This window comes from Neovison vison, chromosome 7 (assembly GCF_020171115.1).
Source record: "Neovison vison isolate M4711 chromosome 7, ASM_NN_V1, whole genome shotgun sequence".
NCBI lineage: Eukaryota > Metazoa > Chordata > Mammalia > Carnivora > Mustelidae > Neogale > Neogale vison.
Genome location: NC_058097.1, coordinates 180,279,952 through 180,299,009, shown reverse-complemented (window position 1 = coordinate 180,299,009; position 19,058 = coordinate 180,279,952). Strand labels below are relative to the sequence as shown.

At 46.9% G+C, this 19,058-nt stretch overlaps 1 protein-coding gene across 3 annotated transcripts in view; it reads left to right on the top strand.

Annotated features, from left to right (window-relative positions):
- PAMR1 (peptidase domain containing associated with muscle regeneration 1) overlaps positions 1–19,058 on the top strand; it is a 155,041-nt gene that overhangs the window by 122,135 nt on the left and 13,848 nt on the right. For all 3 annotated transcript variants that reach the window (XM_044259088.1, XM_044259086.1, XM_044259087.1), the window contains exons 5-6: positions 991–1,208; positions 3,657–3,764. In XM_044259088.1, the coding sequence (XP_044115023.1) occupies positions 991–1,208; positions 3,657–3,764 (326 nt within the window). The remainder of the gene's footprint in view (positions 1–990; positions 1,209–3,656; positions 3,765–19,058) is intronic.

Below are 19,058 nucleotides of genomic sequence, written 5' to 3'. Positions count from 1 at the left end.
GTGCCACCTTTTTTACTTTTTGGGCAAGAATTATTTTTACCCAGAAGATCACTGCCTTCTCATCCTTCCATCAAAGAGGAATGTGTAGAGATTTTGTTCTTCTTCTTCTTCTTTTTTTAAAAGATTTTATTTATTTATTTGACAGAGAGAGATCACAAGTAGGCAGAGAGCCAGGCAGAGAGAGAGAGGAGGAAGCAGGCTCCCTGCTGAGCAGAGAGCCAAGGCGGGGCTCAATCCCAGGATCCCGGGATCATGATCCAAGCCAAAGGCAGAGGCCCAACCCACTGAGCCACCCAGGCACCCCTGTTCTTCTTTTGAGTTTTGCAAGACAATATGTCCTTTTTCCATCCTCCAGTTGTAAAATTAGACCATCGTATCCATCCAACCAACTATTCACCAATATTTGGTTGGCATTTCTATATGCCAGACACTGTGTTGGGCAGTGTGCAAACAATGGTGGAAGAAGCCAGCTGTTTTCCCCTACACTCAAGAAATTTACAGCCTAGTGGAAGAGATAGGCATGTCTGTGTGTGCCTGCAGACACACACACACACACACAGACAAAATCAAGCACATAAAGTAAATTAAAATTTATATACCCATTATGAAGAAAACAGGGGATCTCCTTTAGAAAGTGTTGTCAAAGAAACCTCTTTGAGGAGAGACTATTTCAGGGGAGGCCTGAGGATAGGAAGGAACCAGCCTTGAACCCTGGGAGAAAAGTGACCCTGGAAGAGAGGCCAGCATGTGCAGAGATGTTCTGGATGGAATAGGGACTCCCTTGGCCCAGGCAAGCACACACACATACCAGCGTCCCTCTGCTGAAAGGAATTCACCTGACCTCACATTGTCCAGGCCCCTTCTTCTGTCCAATGAGGCCAGTGGCACCGCTCCTCTAAGACCTGTTCATCATCTGACCTTGAGCTTGCTCAGGGACCGCAGGAGGGGCTGGAGCACACCTGTTTCCTGTTGTTCCCTCTCTGCCCACAGGTTCGTCATGCTGAGCCTGGAGTTTGACTACATGTGCCAGTATGACTACGTGGAGGTTCGCGACGGTGACAGCAGCAGCAGCCAGATCATCAAGCGCTTCTGTGGCAATGAGCGGCCAGCGCCCATCCGCAGCACGGACTCCTCACTCCACATCCTCTTCCATTCAGATGGCTCCAAGAATTTTGATGGCTTCCATGCCATCTTTGAGGAGATCACAGGTAAGGGCCATGGAGACAGATGCAGCATTGTAAGGCTGTGCTCCTGGAAGATGTTTCCTTTCTGTTCTCCACTCCTCCTCCCTGCTCAGCCTGATTAAAGCCCTCTGTGCTGGGTTCTTGGAAGCAACCGACATGTTGAAAAGGAAGAAGGAGAGGCAGGTGTATTTTAGAAATGTTCAGCCAGAGGCTTAGCTAGTTACTATGGATGTACACATGCTGGAGCAGAGGGAGGCCAGGTCGTGTGTCCAAGGTCACCAAGCAGTTGGCTCAGCCTAGGGGGCCTCTCATGGTTAACGGCATTAGCTTTGGAGCTCTGGCAGATGAAGCCGTGTGACCTGGGGTAAATTCTTTAACTTCTCCAGGCCTTGGTTTCCCAATTGGTGAGTAAGGCAGAAAGCATAGACTCTGATCCAGTAAGGAGTTTCTGGGAGACGAAGGAGGTGAAGAGCTTGACACAATGTCTGGTACATAGGACATGCTCCATAGCTGCCCAACCACTGGGGTGTCCTGGGCCTCCCCCATTATTTGCAAAACAGGCATTAAAAATGTTTCTCTCGGTGGTAAATGGCACTCACTTTGTGAGTAGCTTTAGGTCGGACTTGAACTCCTGCCCTGTTCATATCAGGAAGTAGGATGGGACCAAAATTAGCAAAATGTGCAGTCCTAGGGAAGGACCCTCAGCTCTCACTGTTCTGAGATTGGACTGGATCTGGCTTTCCAGACTGAGCTTGGGCTTCAAGTTCTGTTTTTTCTAAAAATACCTGGTTAGGCATTGTAGTGGCATTTTGATCACCATGGCTTCCTATGGAAGGTAGGGTACCAAAGCCTCAGGAAAGTTGGTGGCAGCCCTGGGATGGTGGGTGTGGTTGGGGTCAACCTTCTGCAGCATTGTCCTTTCAGCCTTGTCCTTGTCCCCCCACCCCCGCCCCACCTGCCCTTCCTTTAGACTGTCTCCCGTGAGCACTCAGCAATTGCTGCTCATCTGTGGGCCCATAGTCTTCCGAGGGTGTCCCCTGTGGAGCTGTGCAGGCCTGGGGGTTCTGGTGGCTGTGATGCTGTGGTATGGGGAGTTGGGTCAGCTTGTAACTGGTCCTTGCCCTTGGGAATACAGGGCCAGCCACAGCTGGGTAAGGGCACACTTGAGGCACGTATGGAGATCCTGGTGGCAGTCAGCAAGGCTGGCTGTCAGGGAAGTCAGGAGAAGCAGCAGTGGCTTACCAGCCTGTGACCCTGGGACTGGGGGAGGGTCAGGAGGGTCTCTTCCTCCTTGGAAGGGGACTCCTCAGCCCCCAACAGAGAACTTTGGGAAATGCTGGTCTGTGTTGTCAAGTAGAAGGCAGCACTTCCGGTTCCTCAGACACCCTGTTTGTGTGCTTATACTTGGGTTTTTAATCTCAGGCTATGGTGAACTCCTCCACACTTGCCTACCCAATCCCAGCCCTCAGAGTGTGTATCCCATGCATTTTCCTCTGCTAACACTTTTCTCTTGTTCCAGTGGGTTATGATTTTGTCCCAGCTGGAGCATCTTAGAACACTTTTTCCTCTTTCCTGACACTAAATCTATTACGCGTCAGGTGATGGTCATTGTGTATTTTTTGTCAGAAAGCTCTAGTTTGGTAAACAGAATGTCCGACTCTGGTGCCTCACATGGGCGGTGGGGTGGGGTGGGGGGGCGCCCTCTGTATGGGCTTGTGGAACTGGGCCCGGCAGTGTAGTTCCATGTCAGGATTAGTGAATGTAGGGTTAGAGTGGGTTAGCCCACAGACCTCTGTTTCCCAAAGTGTTCTCTGTAGAAAAATAGTCTTTTGTAAAGACACAGTCAGATGAGTTTGGGAAAGGTCAGGCGTTATGTGAGGTGCACATTAGGACTTGGAACAGTCTGAGAAGTTCTGCATTTAAGAAATCCGGTTAATTATCATTTAATGCCAGTAGTGCTTTCCCCACCATAGTTGAGTCCACAGCCCTTTCTCAGTTGAACACATCAACATTTTGCAGGACTAATGTGTACAGAATGTGTGCTGGGAAATTCTCAGGTACGTTTTCAACAGTGTCTTGAAGCTCTTCCAGTTCCTTTCCCTCCTTGCCCAGGATGCTTTCTTGAAAAAAGATGATCGAAAATTCCCCGAGGCTGCCTCCCTCCCTTGGAGTCCTTATGGGAGGGTTCAAGGCGTGCCTCTCCCCAATCACGTGGTGTACCTATTTGTGCTGGCGTTAGGCTTTTCGGACTATAGGACCATACTTTAGAGGCCTTCAGAAATATCAAATAACGAGATATGTACCTGTTTCAGGCATTCGCAAACAATGCTAACAGGAATCCAGTAAAAAAAAAAAGTATTGTAAGAGGAAGACTTGAATAGGCAAGCGAAAGACTCTGGTCAAGGCTCTGGGCTTGAAGACGTTGACCTCACCGCTCCGTGACCCTGAGGGAAATTGCCTTTTCTCTTACAGCATGTTCCTCTTCTCCCTGTTTCCACGATGGCACTTGCCTCCTTGACAAAACCGGATCTTACAAGTGTGCCTGCCTGGCAGGCTACACTGGGCAGCGCTGTGAAAATCGTGAGTATGCCTCCGGAGTGAGAGTTAGGGTGTCCGTGGAGCTGGCGTGGAGAGGGCTCTGGGAACTTGCGAAGCCTGTTGTTGGTGATTAGGTTGGTCTGTCCAGGGTGGCACGTAATGTGGACAATCCCATCGAGGGTTTCTCGGGGTTGCGCAGCCTTTCTGACTCAGGGTGTCAGGAACCACCCAGGTCTTCCCATTGACATTTCCAGACCTCCCCTGCTGCTTATACCCCTCAAAAAGATATGACTTTGATGGCCTCAGATCATATTCAGAGCTCAAAAACATGGACGAAGGGCCAGCAGGAGAAATCCACCATCATAGAGGCTCCTGGGGCTCTCATCTGAACTCCCTGTCCATGGTAAGATCTGAAATTTGGAGGTCTGCCCCCGGGGTAGCATTCATAGCCTCTGGGATGTTGTTCTGTGGTCTGAAGCCATTGGTATAGAGGACCTCAGCACTAACCGGAAGTCATTTCTCAGGGGTCTCTGGTAACCAAGCCTTGGATGTGACACATGTTCTAACAGAGACTTGAGACCTCACACAGATGTCATGAACTACAGCTCTCAGTGCAGAGGGAGATGGGCAGAAGAATGAGAAGGTTGAAAATTTGGGGGCAAGGCAAAGGAGGACAGATAAGAGCCTAGGTAGGGTTTTCCCCCAGCAGATCCTGAGTGATGAGTGTGGGTACAGGTGGTATATTAGGACACAGTCCCAGAGAAGCTGGCAAGGGAGTGGGGAAGCTGGGCTGGGAAGGGAGGGAAGCCAAGCAAAGGTGTGATTTCAGGCAAAATCCAGCCTCAGTGGAATCTGGCATGTAAATTACATCTCCGAGTGGGTCCTGGCTTTATAGCAAGGCAGCTGGGCTTTCATAGCCCCCCTGAGACCAGCCATTGGCCAAGAGCTGCCCTGGGTGTGTAGGAGAACATGCCTGACTTTCTATGCATGTGGGCAGAGTGGTTCTAGTAAATCCTTGAATAATCAAAGAGATCTCAGGTGAAAGCCACTGGAAGTAAAACAGTGTGGACTGGAGGATGGGGAAGGCAAACAGCATCTGAGGGCAGATCACCAGCAGGGTCTGCTACTATCGTAACTATCATACATAGGTACTTCAGGGTCATCCCATCAGAGACCCTGGTCTGGTAGCATTCTATACGTCTCGCTTATTTTTCAGTCAATTTCATGAGTTTTCTTTGTAAACAAGGCAGACGGAAGCCATGGTGTCACCAGTGTGTCCCCGGGTGTGTCACTGCATTCTTCCAAAAGCATCCCTTGCTTCAGCTTGGTGCAGCTGACCTGGTGTGGCTATGCCCGGTGCTTAGAAAAAGATGTTCTGCTTCATGGTTCCTGCCTTGTTTGAATCTGCAGTGTTGTGTGCAAGGCACAGAAGAGAAATGCTGCTTTCTCCTTGTTTTAAAAATGTGTGTATAGAGCAAATCTGGAATCTTGACAAATCCTGGCAAATCCTGGGCTTTACCCTTTAAAATTCAGAGGTAGAAAAAAAGGGGAGAAGGGAGAGGATTAATTTCTTGATGAAATAACTGATTGCACAATAACTAGAGCTTTGAAAAACAAGGTGAAATTGGAGACAAGTGAAATATTACCAAATAAGCCAAAATGCTTTAAGGAGCTGGGTCAGATCAGGGCAGGGGTAAGGAATGGGGGGGGTGGTAGGGAGGGAAATTGATCAAAAGTTTGATCAATTTAAAATATTAAGGAGTTGCTTACAAGTCAAACATTGACTTCTTAGCATTGTTATTCCATCCAGAGAACAAAGGAAAACAAAGCAAACACATGTAATGAAAAAGAATGTAAAATGTGTCATTATGAACTGATTCATAACCTGAGTTATGAACTAGTCTCAAATCACTTCTGGTCTCAGCTTGACTTATTTCGCTAAGCATGATACGCTCTAGTTCCATCCATGTTGTCGCAAATGGCAAGATTTCGTTTCTTTTGATGGCTGCATAGTATTCCATTGTGTATATATACCACATCTTCTTGATCCATTCATCTGTTGATGGACATCTAGGTTCTTTCCATAGTTTGGCTATTGTGGACATTGCTGCTATAAACATTCGGGTGCACGTGCCCCTTTGGATCACTACGTTTGTATCTTTAGGGTAAATTCCCAGTAGTGCAATTGCTGGGTCATAGGGCAGTTCTATTTTCAACATTTTGAGGAACCTCCATGCTGTTTTCCAGAGTGGTTGCACCAGCTTGCATTCCCACCAACAGTGTAGGAGGGTTCCCCTTTCTCCGCATCCTCGCCAGCATCTGTCATTTCCTGACTTGTTGATTTTAGCCATTCTGACTGGTATGAGGTGATATCTCATTGTGGTTTTGATTTGTATTTCCCTGATGCCGAGTGAGATGGAGCACTTTTTCATGTGTCTGTTGGCCATCTGGATGTCTTCTTTGCAGAAACGTCTGTTCATGTCCTCTGCCCATTTCTTGATTGGATTATTTGTTCTTTGGGTGTTCAGTTTGTTAAGTTCTTTATAGATTTTGGACACTAGTCCTTTATCTGATATGTTGTTTGCAAATATCTTCTCCCATTCTGTCAGTTGTCTTTTGGCTTTGTTAACTGTTTCCTTTGCTGTGCAAAAGCTTTTGATTTTGATGAAATCCCAAAAGTTCATTTTTGCCCTTGCTTCCCTTGCCTTTGGCGATGTTCCTAGGAAGATGTTGCTGCGGCTGAGGTCGAAGAGGTTGCTGCCTGTGTTCTCCTCAAGGATTTTGATGGATTCCTTTCTCACATTGAGGTCCTTAATCCATTTTGAATCTATTTTTGTGTGTGGTGTAAGGAAATGGTCCAATTTCATTTTTCTGCACGTGGCTGTCCAATTTTCCCAACACCATTTATTGAACACCAGCCTAGATGGACAAGAGATTTCCCTCTAGCCACTTTTTAAACTGTCACTCAAAAACCAAAATTCCCTTAGTATCTTGTAGTTGTAACTAGGTGAGGGTATTGATGGTGGGTATCTGATCATTTGCTGGCATTCATGTGGGAGACCAAATGTTTTATTATTTTTTATAAGATTTAGATTTGTTTTTCCTTTTAGGAAATTCAGAAGGAGTTCCAGCTAACTCAATGAGGGAAGAAGCATCACGAAAATTGGCTGTGGCAGTTTACCTTGTAAACTGCAAACCAAAACCTTAGTGGTTTTCTAGAGTAACCTATTAGCTAGAAAAACAAAAGGGGGGGTGATATTTACTTTGTTGTTTTCTTCATGAGTATACCACTGAACTGGAAAAAGATCCCTGGAGGAAATTGCTTCAAAATGAACAAGAAACTCGAGTATTCTGGGATTCTCTAAACTTTGAAAAGCCCAAATTGAACCCGGCATTTGTTTTACAAAATCGCTTTCAAAGCACCAAATCAAATATGAATGAGAATTCCATCTTTTATTGAAGCGGTAGGAGATCTGATGAGGGGAACCGCTTCATAGATGCTGCCTTAACGGTCTGCCCTTCCGAAGTCTTGCAGGAAGGTGGATGGATGTTCCTTTTAGCAGATAAAGGATTTAGCAGATAAAACAGAGAACGCAAGTCACTGGTCCCCATCCGCTTCAAAACTCAAGGCTAGAATTTCACACTTCCCATACTGTTCACTGCTTCCCAGACACGGTTCTTACCAGCTGAACAATTGACAAGCTCTGGGCATGTCAGTGTGTCCCATTATCTAGTCCTCTCAAAGGACTTTTCCTCACCAGGTAAGCTCTGCCTGTCACTCTTTTCCAGAGAGAATCGCGATTCTCTGTCTCTCTCTCTCTTTCTTTTTTAAGATTTTATTTATTTATTTGACAGACTGAGATCACAAGCAGGCAGAGAGAGAGGAAGGGAAGCAGGCTCCCTGCTGAGCAGAGAGATGCGGGGCTCAATCCCAGGACCCTGGGATCATGACCTGAGCCGAAGGCAGAGGCTTAACGCTCTGAGCCACCCAGGCGCGCCCTCTGTCTCTTGAAGGAAGCTATTCTCACTCTTTTCTTGGTATATATTTAAGAATGTGAGTGGGACTGGAATAGAAATAGATTTTCTGCTTACTTACAGAAGAAAGATATATGTGTAAAAATAATCAAACAGTCCAGCAGTGTATCAAATAAAAAAAAACCACATTATTTCCCCTGACCCATCCTGGTTCCCAGTGGAATCACTGTTATTGTGGTCCTGTTGGACTTTTTTCTATGATGTGCAAATCCAAGTTGTTGATAAATCAGTATCTTAAGTCACTGATTCTCTGTTGGGATTTTAGCTCGTATTCTGGCCTTCAGGGGCCTTTGGCAACATCTAGAATCATTGTTGATTGTCCTCATTGCAGGGAGGGGAGGCTACCTCTGGCATCTAGAGGGTGGAGACCAGCCGTGCAGACCCAGACCAGAGAGTGATCTGGCCCAAGTGTCAGCCATGCCCAATTTGAGAAACCAAGTTTCAGACGAAAGTGCATTAAAGTATACAGGCAATTTTTCAACTTGTTGTTTTTGGTCCCTGCCTCATGGACATTTTCCCCAGGCCAGTCCATGTTGGTCTACTGCATTAAGAACAAGTGATTTTCTGAGTATTCCCTTGTAGGGATGTGTATACCATCATATCCACTCATCTAATCCCTTAAGATGGACTTGATCCCATGCTTAATTTATTACTCTAAAGAAAGGAGCGATAAGTATCCTAACACCGATTTCTTGATTCATGTGTTCAAGGTATTTTTGTAAAAGAAATTCCTGGATGTTGAACTGTTAATTCAAAGGGTCCATAGATTGAAATCCTGAAGAAGAACAGCTGAAATGGTCCCCAAAAAGGCTTCCCCAGTTTACAAGATGAGCCGTTACAATCACCGGTCCTCAAAATAAGAATCAGAACTCACATTTGAGAGACGAGGGTCTCTTCTTGTCAAGTTGAGAATGGACTTATTTTCAAAGGAAGGTGAATGGGTCTGAGGGAAGGTCTGGTGCCCGGACTCCCTAGAGTAGTAAAGGAGGAGGAAGAAGCAACCCGCACAGGTCTGCCTCATTTGGTCATCAAGAGGCTGACGGTTCCCAGTGCGGTCCATATTGCTGCTACCCCAGATCTCTCCTCCTGGTGTTTCCAAGGGGGAGCAAACTTCTTCTGCTCTCAGGTGACCTCTTCTAAGAGCAAAAAACAGGGAGTTGGCCCCTCCTCAGCTCTGGGACCAAGCTAACCTCCTGCCAGCACCCTCGGTGACCCCAACCTCCCTGGGCCACCGTGTAAGGAACCACGGGTTCCCCCCCAAGTTTTTTTTTTTTTTTCCTCCTCTCTGAAGTTTCCTGTTTCTTTGTATGGAACACAAGGACAAAATAAGTTCTTGAGTAAATGGTGGGAATCTTGTTTTGTCCCAGTGGAAAGCGAGGGATTCATTGCCCCGCTCCGGTTTCCATGTTGCCTTTGTTCCCCTGGCCCAGTTATCAATGCCTGGGCTTTCCCTTGCATCCTAATGAAGGACGATGAAACGGGCTAAATCTTGGGGCACCAAGCTCACACTGCAGGCTCTGACGCGCCTTGAACAAAACAAATCGGCTTCCACCAATTAAAGAACACTGGGGAATCCGGATTCGTTTGGGGTTTGGAGCGTCAGGTTTCCCACTCGCCTGTCCCGAGGACTGGGAAGAAAGAGCCCCAGATGAGGGGTTCACTTTATACTTTAGCTTCAAAGGGGCATCCGCATTTCTCATCAGAATAAGTGATTAGGAACTTTGGGGTTTTCATGGGAACCGTAACCCTGGCACAGTGGGAATGTGCCGAGGCCGTCAGTGGGTCAAGAGCACCTTTCCTGTTGCAGATGGGAGATGACGGGCTGCGGCGGGATGCGTGCAGATTGTGCTAAGAGCTCTCAGGAGCGGCGTTGTAAACATGAACTGTGTCCTGGCTTTCACACCGTTCCAAGGGCCAGTCTCAGCCTTAATTTATGGAAGACAGGAGCCTCTTTGTCTGTAGCGGGATGGTACATTCTGGGGTGAAGAGCTAAGGCTCTCTGGGCAGAGAGACCTGGGTTTGACTCTCAGCCTGACATTTACCAGCCAGATGACCTGAGCAGCCCATTTCCCTCCAGCGGGCCTCAGTTTCCCCACTTATAAAGTTCAGAAAGAGAATACCACATATTTCTCAGAGCGTGTGTGGGGAACGGAATGAAATAATCCTTACATGTAAGGCGCTGAGTTGCGTCCCGGGAGCCATTACTTTTCTTTTTGGAGTATAGTTGACGCACAATGTTTCCTTAGTTTCAGGTGTAGGACGTAGTGACTCAGTTTCTCTCTAGGTTATGCTAGACTCCCTGCCACTGTGTGCCACTCCCTGCCCTCTGTGCCGGTATCACTGGCTGTATTCTGTGCCTTTCATTCCTGTGATTTACCCATTTCCTACCTAGGAGCCTGGGTCTCCCAAGCCCCTTCGCCCTTTAGCCCATCCCCCACATCCTTCCTTCTGGCCACCACCCCTTTGTTCTCTATGTTTATAGGTTCATTTCTGCCCTTTTTTTTTTTTTTAAGATTTTATTTATTTATTTGACAGACAGAGATCACAAGGAGGCAGAGAGGCAGGCAGAGAGGGGGAAGCAGGCTCCCTGCTGAGCAGAGAGCCCGATGTGGGGCTCAATTCCAGGACTCTGGGGTCATGACCTGAGCAGAAGGCAGAGGCTTTAACCTGCTGAACCACCCAGGTGCCCTTTGTTTTTGTTAGTCATTTGTTTTGCTTTTCAGATTTCACATCTGAATGAAACTTTGTGGTATTGGTCTTTCTTGGTCTTATTTCACTTCGCATACTTCCTTTTTCGCCTCCCCTATTATGGCCATTGAAAGTTTGGCAGAAAGTAGGGGATTCTCCAGATAAGGGGTTGCGGGAACAACAACCAGTTTCTACAGACTAGATGATTATGACACACTTTTCTTGGGGTTCCAGGGTTTAGGAAAATTCTCCCCTCAACTTTCTCAGTTTCCTCCGTGAACTGCATTTTGCGGGTCATGGCCAGATACAAAATCTTGCTTACCATGGCACTTGGGTACAGGCAGGAAGGATCTGGTTTTAATAGGCAAGTAGATACTGCCCATGTCATTATCATGAGGAATCGTAGATCCCAGGAGAAGACACCCCCACTGGGCATGATGTTAGGGGAGCTTTTGTAACCAAGGCAGCCCAGAGATGGGGCTTTAAGAAAGGATGAGGGAGTAATGCCCGCGAGGGACTGGATTTGGACACTCCGTGGTGGGTTGCCCAAGCATCATGTTATCTGGTCGGCCTCCCTTTTTCTCACGGGGTTTTTCAGAAGTCCCTCATTTAACATGGGTTGGGTTATATGTCTGTCTCCTGGTGGTCATGTAGGAAACTGGTGCTCTAGACTATCACTGAGATGTTTGATTAGAGGGACATGGCACCAAAGAGAATGAGCAGATGGGCTTGAGATGGCATGAGAGGTAGAGAGATAATCCTATAGAAGAGTCCTGGGGAATCCATAGCTGTTACCAAGTACTTGATAGCCCGGAGGCTTCAGAAATTGGAGGAGCCTCAAGAAGACCATGAGCTAATGGACAGCTACCTTCTCATATGCCTCCTTACACCTAAGCCTCCCCTCTACTTCCCTCCCTAGCACAGAAATGAATCTCTGACATCCTTTGTGGTGTATTTAGAGGGATGCCATCTCATTTAGGTTAAGATCTGAAAAGCAAGAGCTATTACTGAATACAGTAGAGGCTGCCTTTATACAGTTATCAAGGAATTGGTTATTTGTTAATTCAGAGGACGCGTTGCCTTGTGGTTTGGGCCATTCCTTGCTGGGTGAGTCTGAGTCTGCCTCGACGACGTCACATTTTAGCATTAACCCTGATGGGCTCCACGGGCCTTGATTCTCTTAACAAAGCATTGCTATACCCCATTCTGGGATGCTTGGTGCTTGGTATAGGACGGGTGTGTTGGACGCGTCAGCAATCCTTTTCATTATGGACACCATCCCAGCAGATAATAAGAGGACCTGGGATGCTGCACTGTGAACTTTCCAGCCTGGCTTCTCCATGAGCTCGGGACGGAGCAGCCCTCAGACTGGCAAGGGCCAGACCCACACCGTTTTACTAAGAATTTCCTTCCACTCGCCTGCCCCTGACAGGGCCTCTTGGCTTTTGCTTTGGCAGCTGAGGTCACTGAGGCGGGACCTAACGCCCGGAGGCAGATTTTATTTTGGTTCTAGGTGAAGAGGTAATCCATTAGAGCAAGTGTAGGGTGGCTGCCACCGAGGGAAGAGGCTGGAGGGAGCAGAGAGTGGGAGAATGTGACAGCAAAGCAGAACGAACTTCTGGGGACAAACATCCCTGCCTTCACGGACTGTGAGACGGACACTAGCCCCTTGATCGAAGCTAGAGGGCCCCCCACTTTTCTCTAAAAGCTCCTGCCTCCTGGGGTTTCCACCTCCTTCTGTCACCCTGCTTCAGAAGAGGAAACCTTCCTCTCTACAAAACAGAAGACATGTCCGCTGACATCCAGGTACTGAAAACAACAGTAGTTTCTACTGTCTCGGTTCCCAGTGTAGGCCAGGCTGTGTGCTTTCTGTGACCTTGTCTCATTTCATCGTTTCAGCGTCCCCGCGGGGTAGGTACTGGGACCCTCGCCACTTGACAGATCCATCTAGCCAAACAGGGTTGAGTGTCTGGTAGGCACGAGGCCCTGGGGAAATAAGGCAGGGCTATGCAGCATATTTTTTTCCTTCTATTTGGCAGAAACATAAAACAACTCCAATATCAACCTTGGGCAAAGGTTGGGACTAAGAGGGCAAAGTCTCTTGGGACTCAGATGGGCTCAGCAGCCCATTGTCTCCATCCCCAAGGCTAAACAGAACACGATTCCTCGTTCAAGCGATTTCCAGGATTTCCATGCTGCGTAGTTCTTCTATTTTGAAAAGCTGACTATAAACGCTGGAGGGGGACATTTCCCCCAGTAGTTTAGCATTACTATCCACCTCCCACCCCATCCCCAAAAGCTGACTCAGAAACCTGAGATTAGGGGAACACTGTCACCGGGCTGGTCCTCTAGGGGGAGGGTAGTAGCTAAGTTTCTACCCGTATACGTAGGTTACTCACTTATTCCACGAGACGAGGATGTCAGGTGGATTTTTAACACAAGTAAAATGGCCAGTACTTTCTGAACATTTTTCAAAGTTGACCTGTCTCTTAGACGCAGGCAGTGTCTGCTGTCTTAGTAAGTAGGCCATCCAAACACCGGAAAAGTGGTATCCGAAAGACACAGTGTACCAGGGGCCAAGGACAATACTGATTAAGATCAAATAGCTAATTATGAGCCTTAGCCTCCAAACTGCTGCCGGATGAAGAAAGAGCAGTGTGTGCCATCCAAGCTAATTTCGCATGGATACGGTCTCATTTGCACCCACAGGGGGCTGGGTAGCATCGGGGGACAGCGTTCCATTGGCTGGAAAGAGATAAAAAGGGTTTGTGGTGGGGACTCCTGTTGGTGTCTTTATGCCTGGTGGGGGAGACCTTTGTGGAGGTGAAAGATAATGGGTTTGGCCCAAAGGCCCTACACTCAAATATAAGCTGAACAGGAAAAGTGAGGAAGAGAGGAGGCCCATCCAGGACTTGTCTCTGGCTGTTGCTCTCATGTTCGTTCAGGTTTCTAGAATGAACAAAGCCCAGTCAGAAAGTTAATGCCTTTTCCAAACTAAATGAAAATTCTGTCACAAACTGTTTCCTTGATTTTGGAGACCTGTGAGAACGGGTGTATACCAAGAGTGTGCTAAGAATTGAGACCAACAGGTCCCCATCACCCAGCCCCCAAGACCAGCTAGGTAAGGGGTCACAAATTGTGTTGACTTTGGATCTGTTTCCTTTGCCAGAATTCTCAGATAATCTTTCAGCTCTTATTAAAAAGACAAAGTAGCACCCTGATTTAGTTTTTTTTTTTTTTTTAAATCGGGGGGCTGTCTGGCTTCCACAAGTATTTCATTCCTATGCATATCCAGAAAAGAAATGTACATGTTTTGATGTGCAGTTTTGTAAATGACATCAAACCATTTCTGAAGACAAGCAGAGTATGAGTAATAGTAATTACAAGGAATCAAAATGATTTAGAAGCAGGGCAAGAACGAGCGAAAGAGAATATTCACACAAGGGTGTGAAATGGCGCTTCCACGTTTTCATCCAGTGAAATGATCGGCCTTGGCTGTCTCTGATTCTGATTTTCTGGCAGCAAAGGCCAACAGAGAAATGCCTTAGATGGTGTGGCTCTCATTGTATATTAAGTGAAAGTGAACACAAGTTCAGCAGGAGATGCAAATATGACCCATTTTATTACAACCCCTATTCCTTCCTTTCTCCTTATCTGAAGACACATGGGTGCTGGGGAAATGTCTTCCACTTCTGACTTGTAAATAACAAATGTAACCTCTTTTTATACCAAATATTTCTAAAGGCTAGATCCTTCCACCTTCTGCTGCTCCTGGAAAAATGAAGGTAGCTGGGCTTTATTACACTTGTACCATTAACATGTATGCTGCCCTGCTGGCTTCCAAACCCATACTCCTATACTTTGCTTCAGGGTTTTCTTGGGCTCCCAAAGCCCACTGGCTCATGTATGTGGGCAGACAGGAGGTGCTGAGGAACTAATGTCAACCCCATCATCCTTCCACAAACGACTGATTGCATTTGGTTAATAGCTCCTACCCCTTGATCCTTGGGTAGGGTAAGTCGGAGGCAGATTCCACTGTGTCTCTAGGAGTTTCCCAATGGCATCGACCCTCTGTGGCCCCCCGTGGTAACTTTATTGATAATGTGAACTTCCCTGTCTCACTACTATTTGTTCTTCCTGGGATTCCCACCTAAACAAGCTACTTGCATTCTCTGTCTCACAGCCTGCTTCTGGGGGAACTCAGCTTGAAGTACCTCCCAGAAATATCTCTTTGAGGGGCTGACTTCATAGAGGGCTAGTACTCAGGTCAGCTAGATCAGCATTTGGTTGTTTCTTTACAGTATGAGGTAAGCCTTGGATCAGGGCTGAATAACATATATTTGGATTGCATTGTCTGAAGGACGCTCAAAATAGGATTGTATTGTTGATTTTAGAAGATCCAGTGTTAGACCTGAGAATCGAAATCTTGCTCTTTCTTTAACGAGCGTGCTCTCTCTCTCTCTCAGTCTCTCTCAGTCTCTCTCTCTCTCTCTCTCTCTCTCTCACACACACACACACACGCCCACAAGTGTGTGTGCATAAGAACCGGCCCAGCTCTTTATTGGATGGAGTGGCAGACGTGAGTGGAGACTCCAGTGGTGTTTGTGAAGACAGCCCATAATATTTCCTGAAAGACTTGGAATCTTCTGAAGGAGTTGAGCAAACTCTGCCGCCTAGCATTTTGCAGACACGGGTTAGAAAGTGTGTGGTCCCAACCTGAGGAAATATTCCTGGGCCTTCACTAATGGTCTCTTCTTTCGTAGTCATGCCCTTGATCAACTGCGATAATGAAGGGGATGGGAAGGTGGTCCACTTCCTAAATTAGGGATAAAGAGCGTGGACTTCCTTTTGTCATAGCCGGCATAATTGACTGACCAGAGAGCACAAAATAGTGGAGTTATTTGTGTGTACCGAAGAACCGCGTTTCCTAGAAATGTCTCCACATTATCTTGACATACTCTCAGATGTCTCCATCATCATCATACCCATTCCCGGTAGACCTTCTGGACCTGCTCAGCTCGCCTCCCTTCTATCCAGTAGGCATCTTAGTGTACCTGTCAGGGGAGAGAAAGATGTAACTTTTCTTGCTTTATGTCAGTTTCAATCCAAGTCTAAGATCCATAATTCGGACTTGTGAGAAGTTCGGTCTGTTGTTGTTGGGGCCTCCTCTGTATTTTCGGGTTGTAAAACCGATGCTGGTTTTACCCAGACAGCACCAAATCTTCACCTGGTGGATTCTGGGTACGCGCTGGTTAGCCTGGAGAAGCTTGGTGTCACAGAGCGCCTGATCCCTGCTGGGGTGGGGTGGGGCTGGCCAGCAGCCAGAGCACTGTGGAGGCTGCAGGCTCTTCGGATGAGATCTGATCTCTTTAGATGCCCCAGCAATCATCCTTGTCAGGATCTTCCAGGAGCCAAAAGGCATGCAGAGCTTCATGCCCGGGACCGAGAAGACCGCTCTTCTGGTGTCTTGTCACCCTGCCCACCCCCATCAGGAGTGCCACCATGGAGAGGCCCAAGGGGCCCTGAAGCCCAGGGTTAAGAAAATAGCACTGTCCTTGCTTAGTTTGTTCCCCAGGCCAGTCACTGAGCCAAGCTTTTGGGCCCAAATGGTTTCTGAAAGGAGGTTCAAGATTAACCAGTGAGGGAGTTGGGGAAGCAAGATGGGAAAGAGGAGGAAACCAAGCAAGAGTGATTTCGACTCAACTCCCAGACTCAGTCCAATCCGGGGCAGGGTGCTGGGGAGTGTCAACGATGCCTTGAGGAACAGGAGTTGAGCTATTTATACACCTTTCTGTCGTCATCTGTGGGCAACCCTGGGGTGGGTATGAGGGGATGGACATCTTGGCATCTTTCAGCTCTTCATATAGGCAAGGTGGTGCCCATGCCCAAGGCCAGTCTTCGAAGGTGGCAGGTGCCAGGTTCATGTGTAGAAGCTGACCTGGGGAAAGGATATGGATGGGGCACCAATAGCTTTCACTACAAGGGCCATCTCGAAGCTCCCAGATATCTTTCAGTAAAGTGGCATCACAGCCAACCACCTCATCTTGTCACCTTGAGAAAAAAAGACAGCTAGAGAGTTGTTTTTTAAGTGTTTATTGGAAACAAGAATGCACCCCCCAAGTACTGTTTCTGTTCATGAGAGGGCGTGTAAAGGCGTGCGAAGCTTAATGTGTTGATGTCCCCGGGCTGGGTCCTGAAAGGACCAGGGCAATGTGCTATTATTATTAACCCTGGAATATTTTACTTAGCAAAGCAGCAGCTGGGTTCTCCTTCAGGCCAGGGGTGCAGCTCCTTAACATACCCACTTGGCTTTGTGTGAAAACGTCTATCCTGCTGCGGAGAAAGGAAGCATGAAGCCCTTGAAAAATCAGATAGAAAGGAATCAAGGATCTGTTTAATGGGGAGACACAAAGGATTCTAAAAAGAGAACCCACAGGGGGAATAGAGAGTTTTTGAAATCTAACCCTGGGGAGCAGGCTTCGATGAGATGCAGGTGGTCTGAGGACCCAGCAGGTCAGCATCTAAACTGGGAGAGATGCGGCGCCTGGGTGGCTCAGTGGGTTAAGCCTCTGTCTTTGGCTCAGGTCATGATCTCAGGGTCCTGGGATGGAGCCCCACATTGGGCTCTCTTCTTGGTGGGGAGCCTGCTTTCCCCACTCTCTCTCTGCCTGCCTGTGATCTCTGTCAAATAAAAAAAATAAAATAAAATAAACGGGAGAGGAAGAGATGTGCAGAGGAAGTCTTAGAATACTGTTCAAAAGCATCCTTGGAGAGCGCACAGCTTTGGCAAGTACGAGAAATAAATGAGAGGGAAGAGGTATGATGCCTGGTGGAGGTTTGATACAAGAATACAATTTTAAGGCTTCATTTTGCAGGATTAAGAGAGATGAGTGTTCAGAGACTGTGGCTGATACTCGGAAGTCTAAGTCAACACCCTGAGTCCAGGTCTGGAAGCCCATCATGCATAGGCATTACCAAGAGGCCAGAAAAGAGAGTGGAATCTTTGATTTATTTAATTGATTGATTGATTGATTTTTAAAGTATAGAAATTTATTTTCTCACAGTTCTGGAGGCTGAAAGCCTGAGATTAGGGTGCCAGCGTGGTTAGTTTTTCTGGTGAGAACTCTCTTCTTCTTCTTCTTCTTTTTTTTTTTTTTAAATTTCTTTTCAGTGTTCCAGAATTCATTATTTGTTTTATATCCAAATAGACTCAATAATAGGACTTTAGATTTCCTTGTGGGTTTTTCTTTAAGGTCTATGAATTTGGGGAATTGATTTTTTTTAAAGGCTTATTTATTTTTATTTTAGAGAGAGAGAACGTATGAGCTGGGGTAGGTAGGTGGGCAGAGGGAGAAGGAAAGAGGATCCTCAAGCCGATTCAGTGAGGAACCTGGCACAGGGCTCAATCCCAGGACCCAGAGATCATGACCTGAGCTGAAATAAAGAGTCAGACACCTAACACTGAGCCACCCAGGCACCCCAAGGAATTGATTTTTTTTTTTAAGATTTTATTTATTTGGCAGAGAGAGAGAGAGCACAAGTAGGCAGGCAGGCAGAGAGAGAGGGAAGCAGGTCCCCGCTGAGCAGAGAGCCCAACTTGGGGCTCCATCCCAGGACCCTGAGTTCACGACCCAAGCCAAAGGGAGAGGCTCAGCCCTCCGAGCCACCCAGGTGCCCTGAGGAATTGATTTTTTTTTTTAAAGATTTTATTTATTTATTTGACAGAGAGAAGTCACAAGTAGATGGAGAGGCAGGCAGAGAGAGAGAGAGGGAAGCAGGCTCCCCGCTGAGCAGAGAGCCCGATGCGGGACTCAATCCCAGGACCCCGAGATCATGACCCGAGCCGAAGGCAGCGGCCCAACCCACCAAACCACCCAGGTGCCCCCGAGGAATTGATTTTTAAAAGAAGTTGGGTGTTTTGTAAATAAAGGCAAACAGGGGTAAAGGAGACTACGTGTTATGTAAATTATTCCTCAAAACCAGCCCAGCCTGCTAAGTGTTATTATCCTGTTTTACAGACCAGAAAAGCAAGGTTTGGAGAATTATGTAAGTTTCCCATGCTCTGGTTCATTAAGTGGAAGAATGAATGCATTTTACCCTTTACCCCTCCCATGACCTACTGTGTACTTATTCTGGACACTGGGTACCATATAATTATTTGAACCTGTGTCTTCTGATTCTGGCAGCCCTTCTTTGTCCCCCAGAGTCTAGTGAAAGAGCTCATTCCCATCAGAGCTGGAGAGAAGTTGGATTACTCTATGATGATGGTAATGAGATGCCCACAGTGTGGAGGGTATGGGAACGTCAAAAACCGAGCATAGCAGACTGAAGGCTAGGTTTATGGGCTGAGCAGGGAGGACCCAAACCATTTTGACTGCTACTTTAAAAAATGAAAATAACAAACAACCACAAAAACAATAAACAACAAAATTTTATGGTTACATGTTCTGATTATCAAACAGGGGGAAAAAAGTATAAAGAGGCAAAAATCATTTTGATGTTACAAGCCAGAGATAATGACTATAATTATCTCAAAGTATGTTTCTCCCCGTCCATTTTTCCCCCAGCTTTGGCAGCTTAAAATTTTTTTTCTCTGATTTTGGCTTTTAGCAG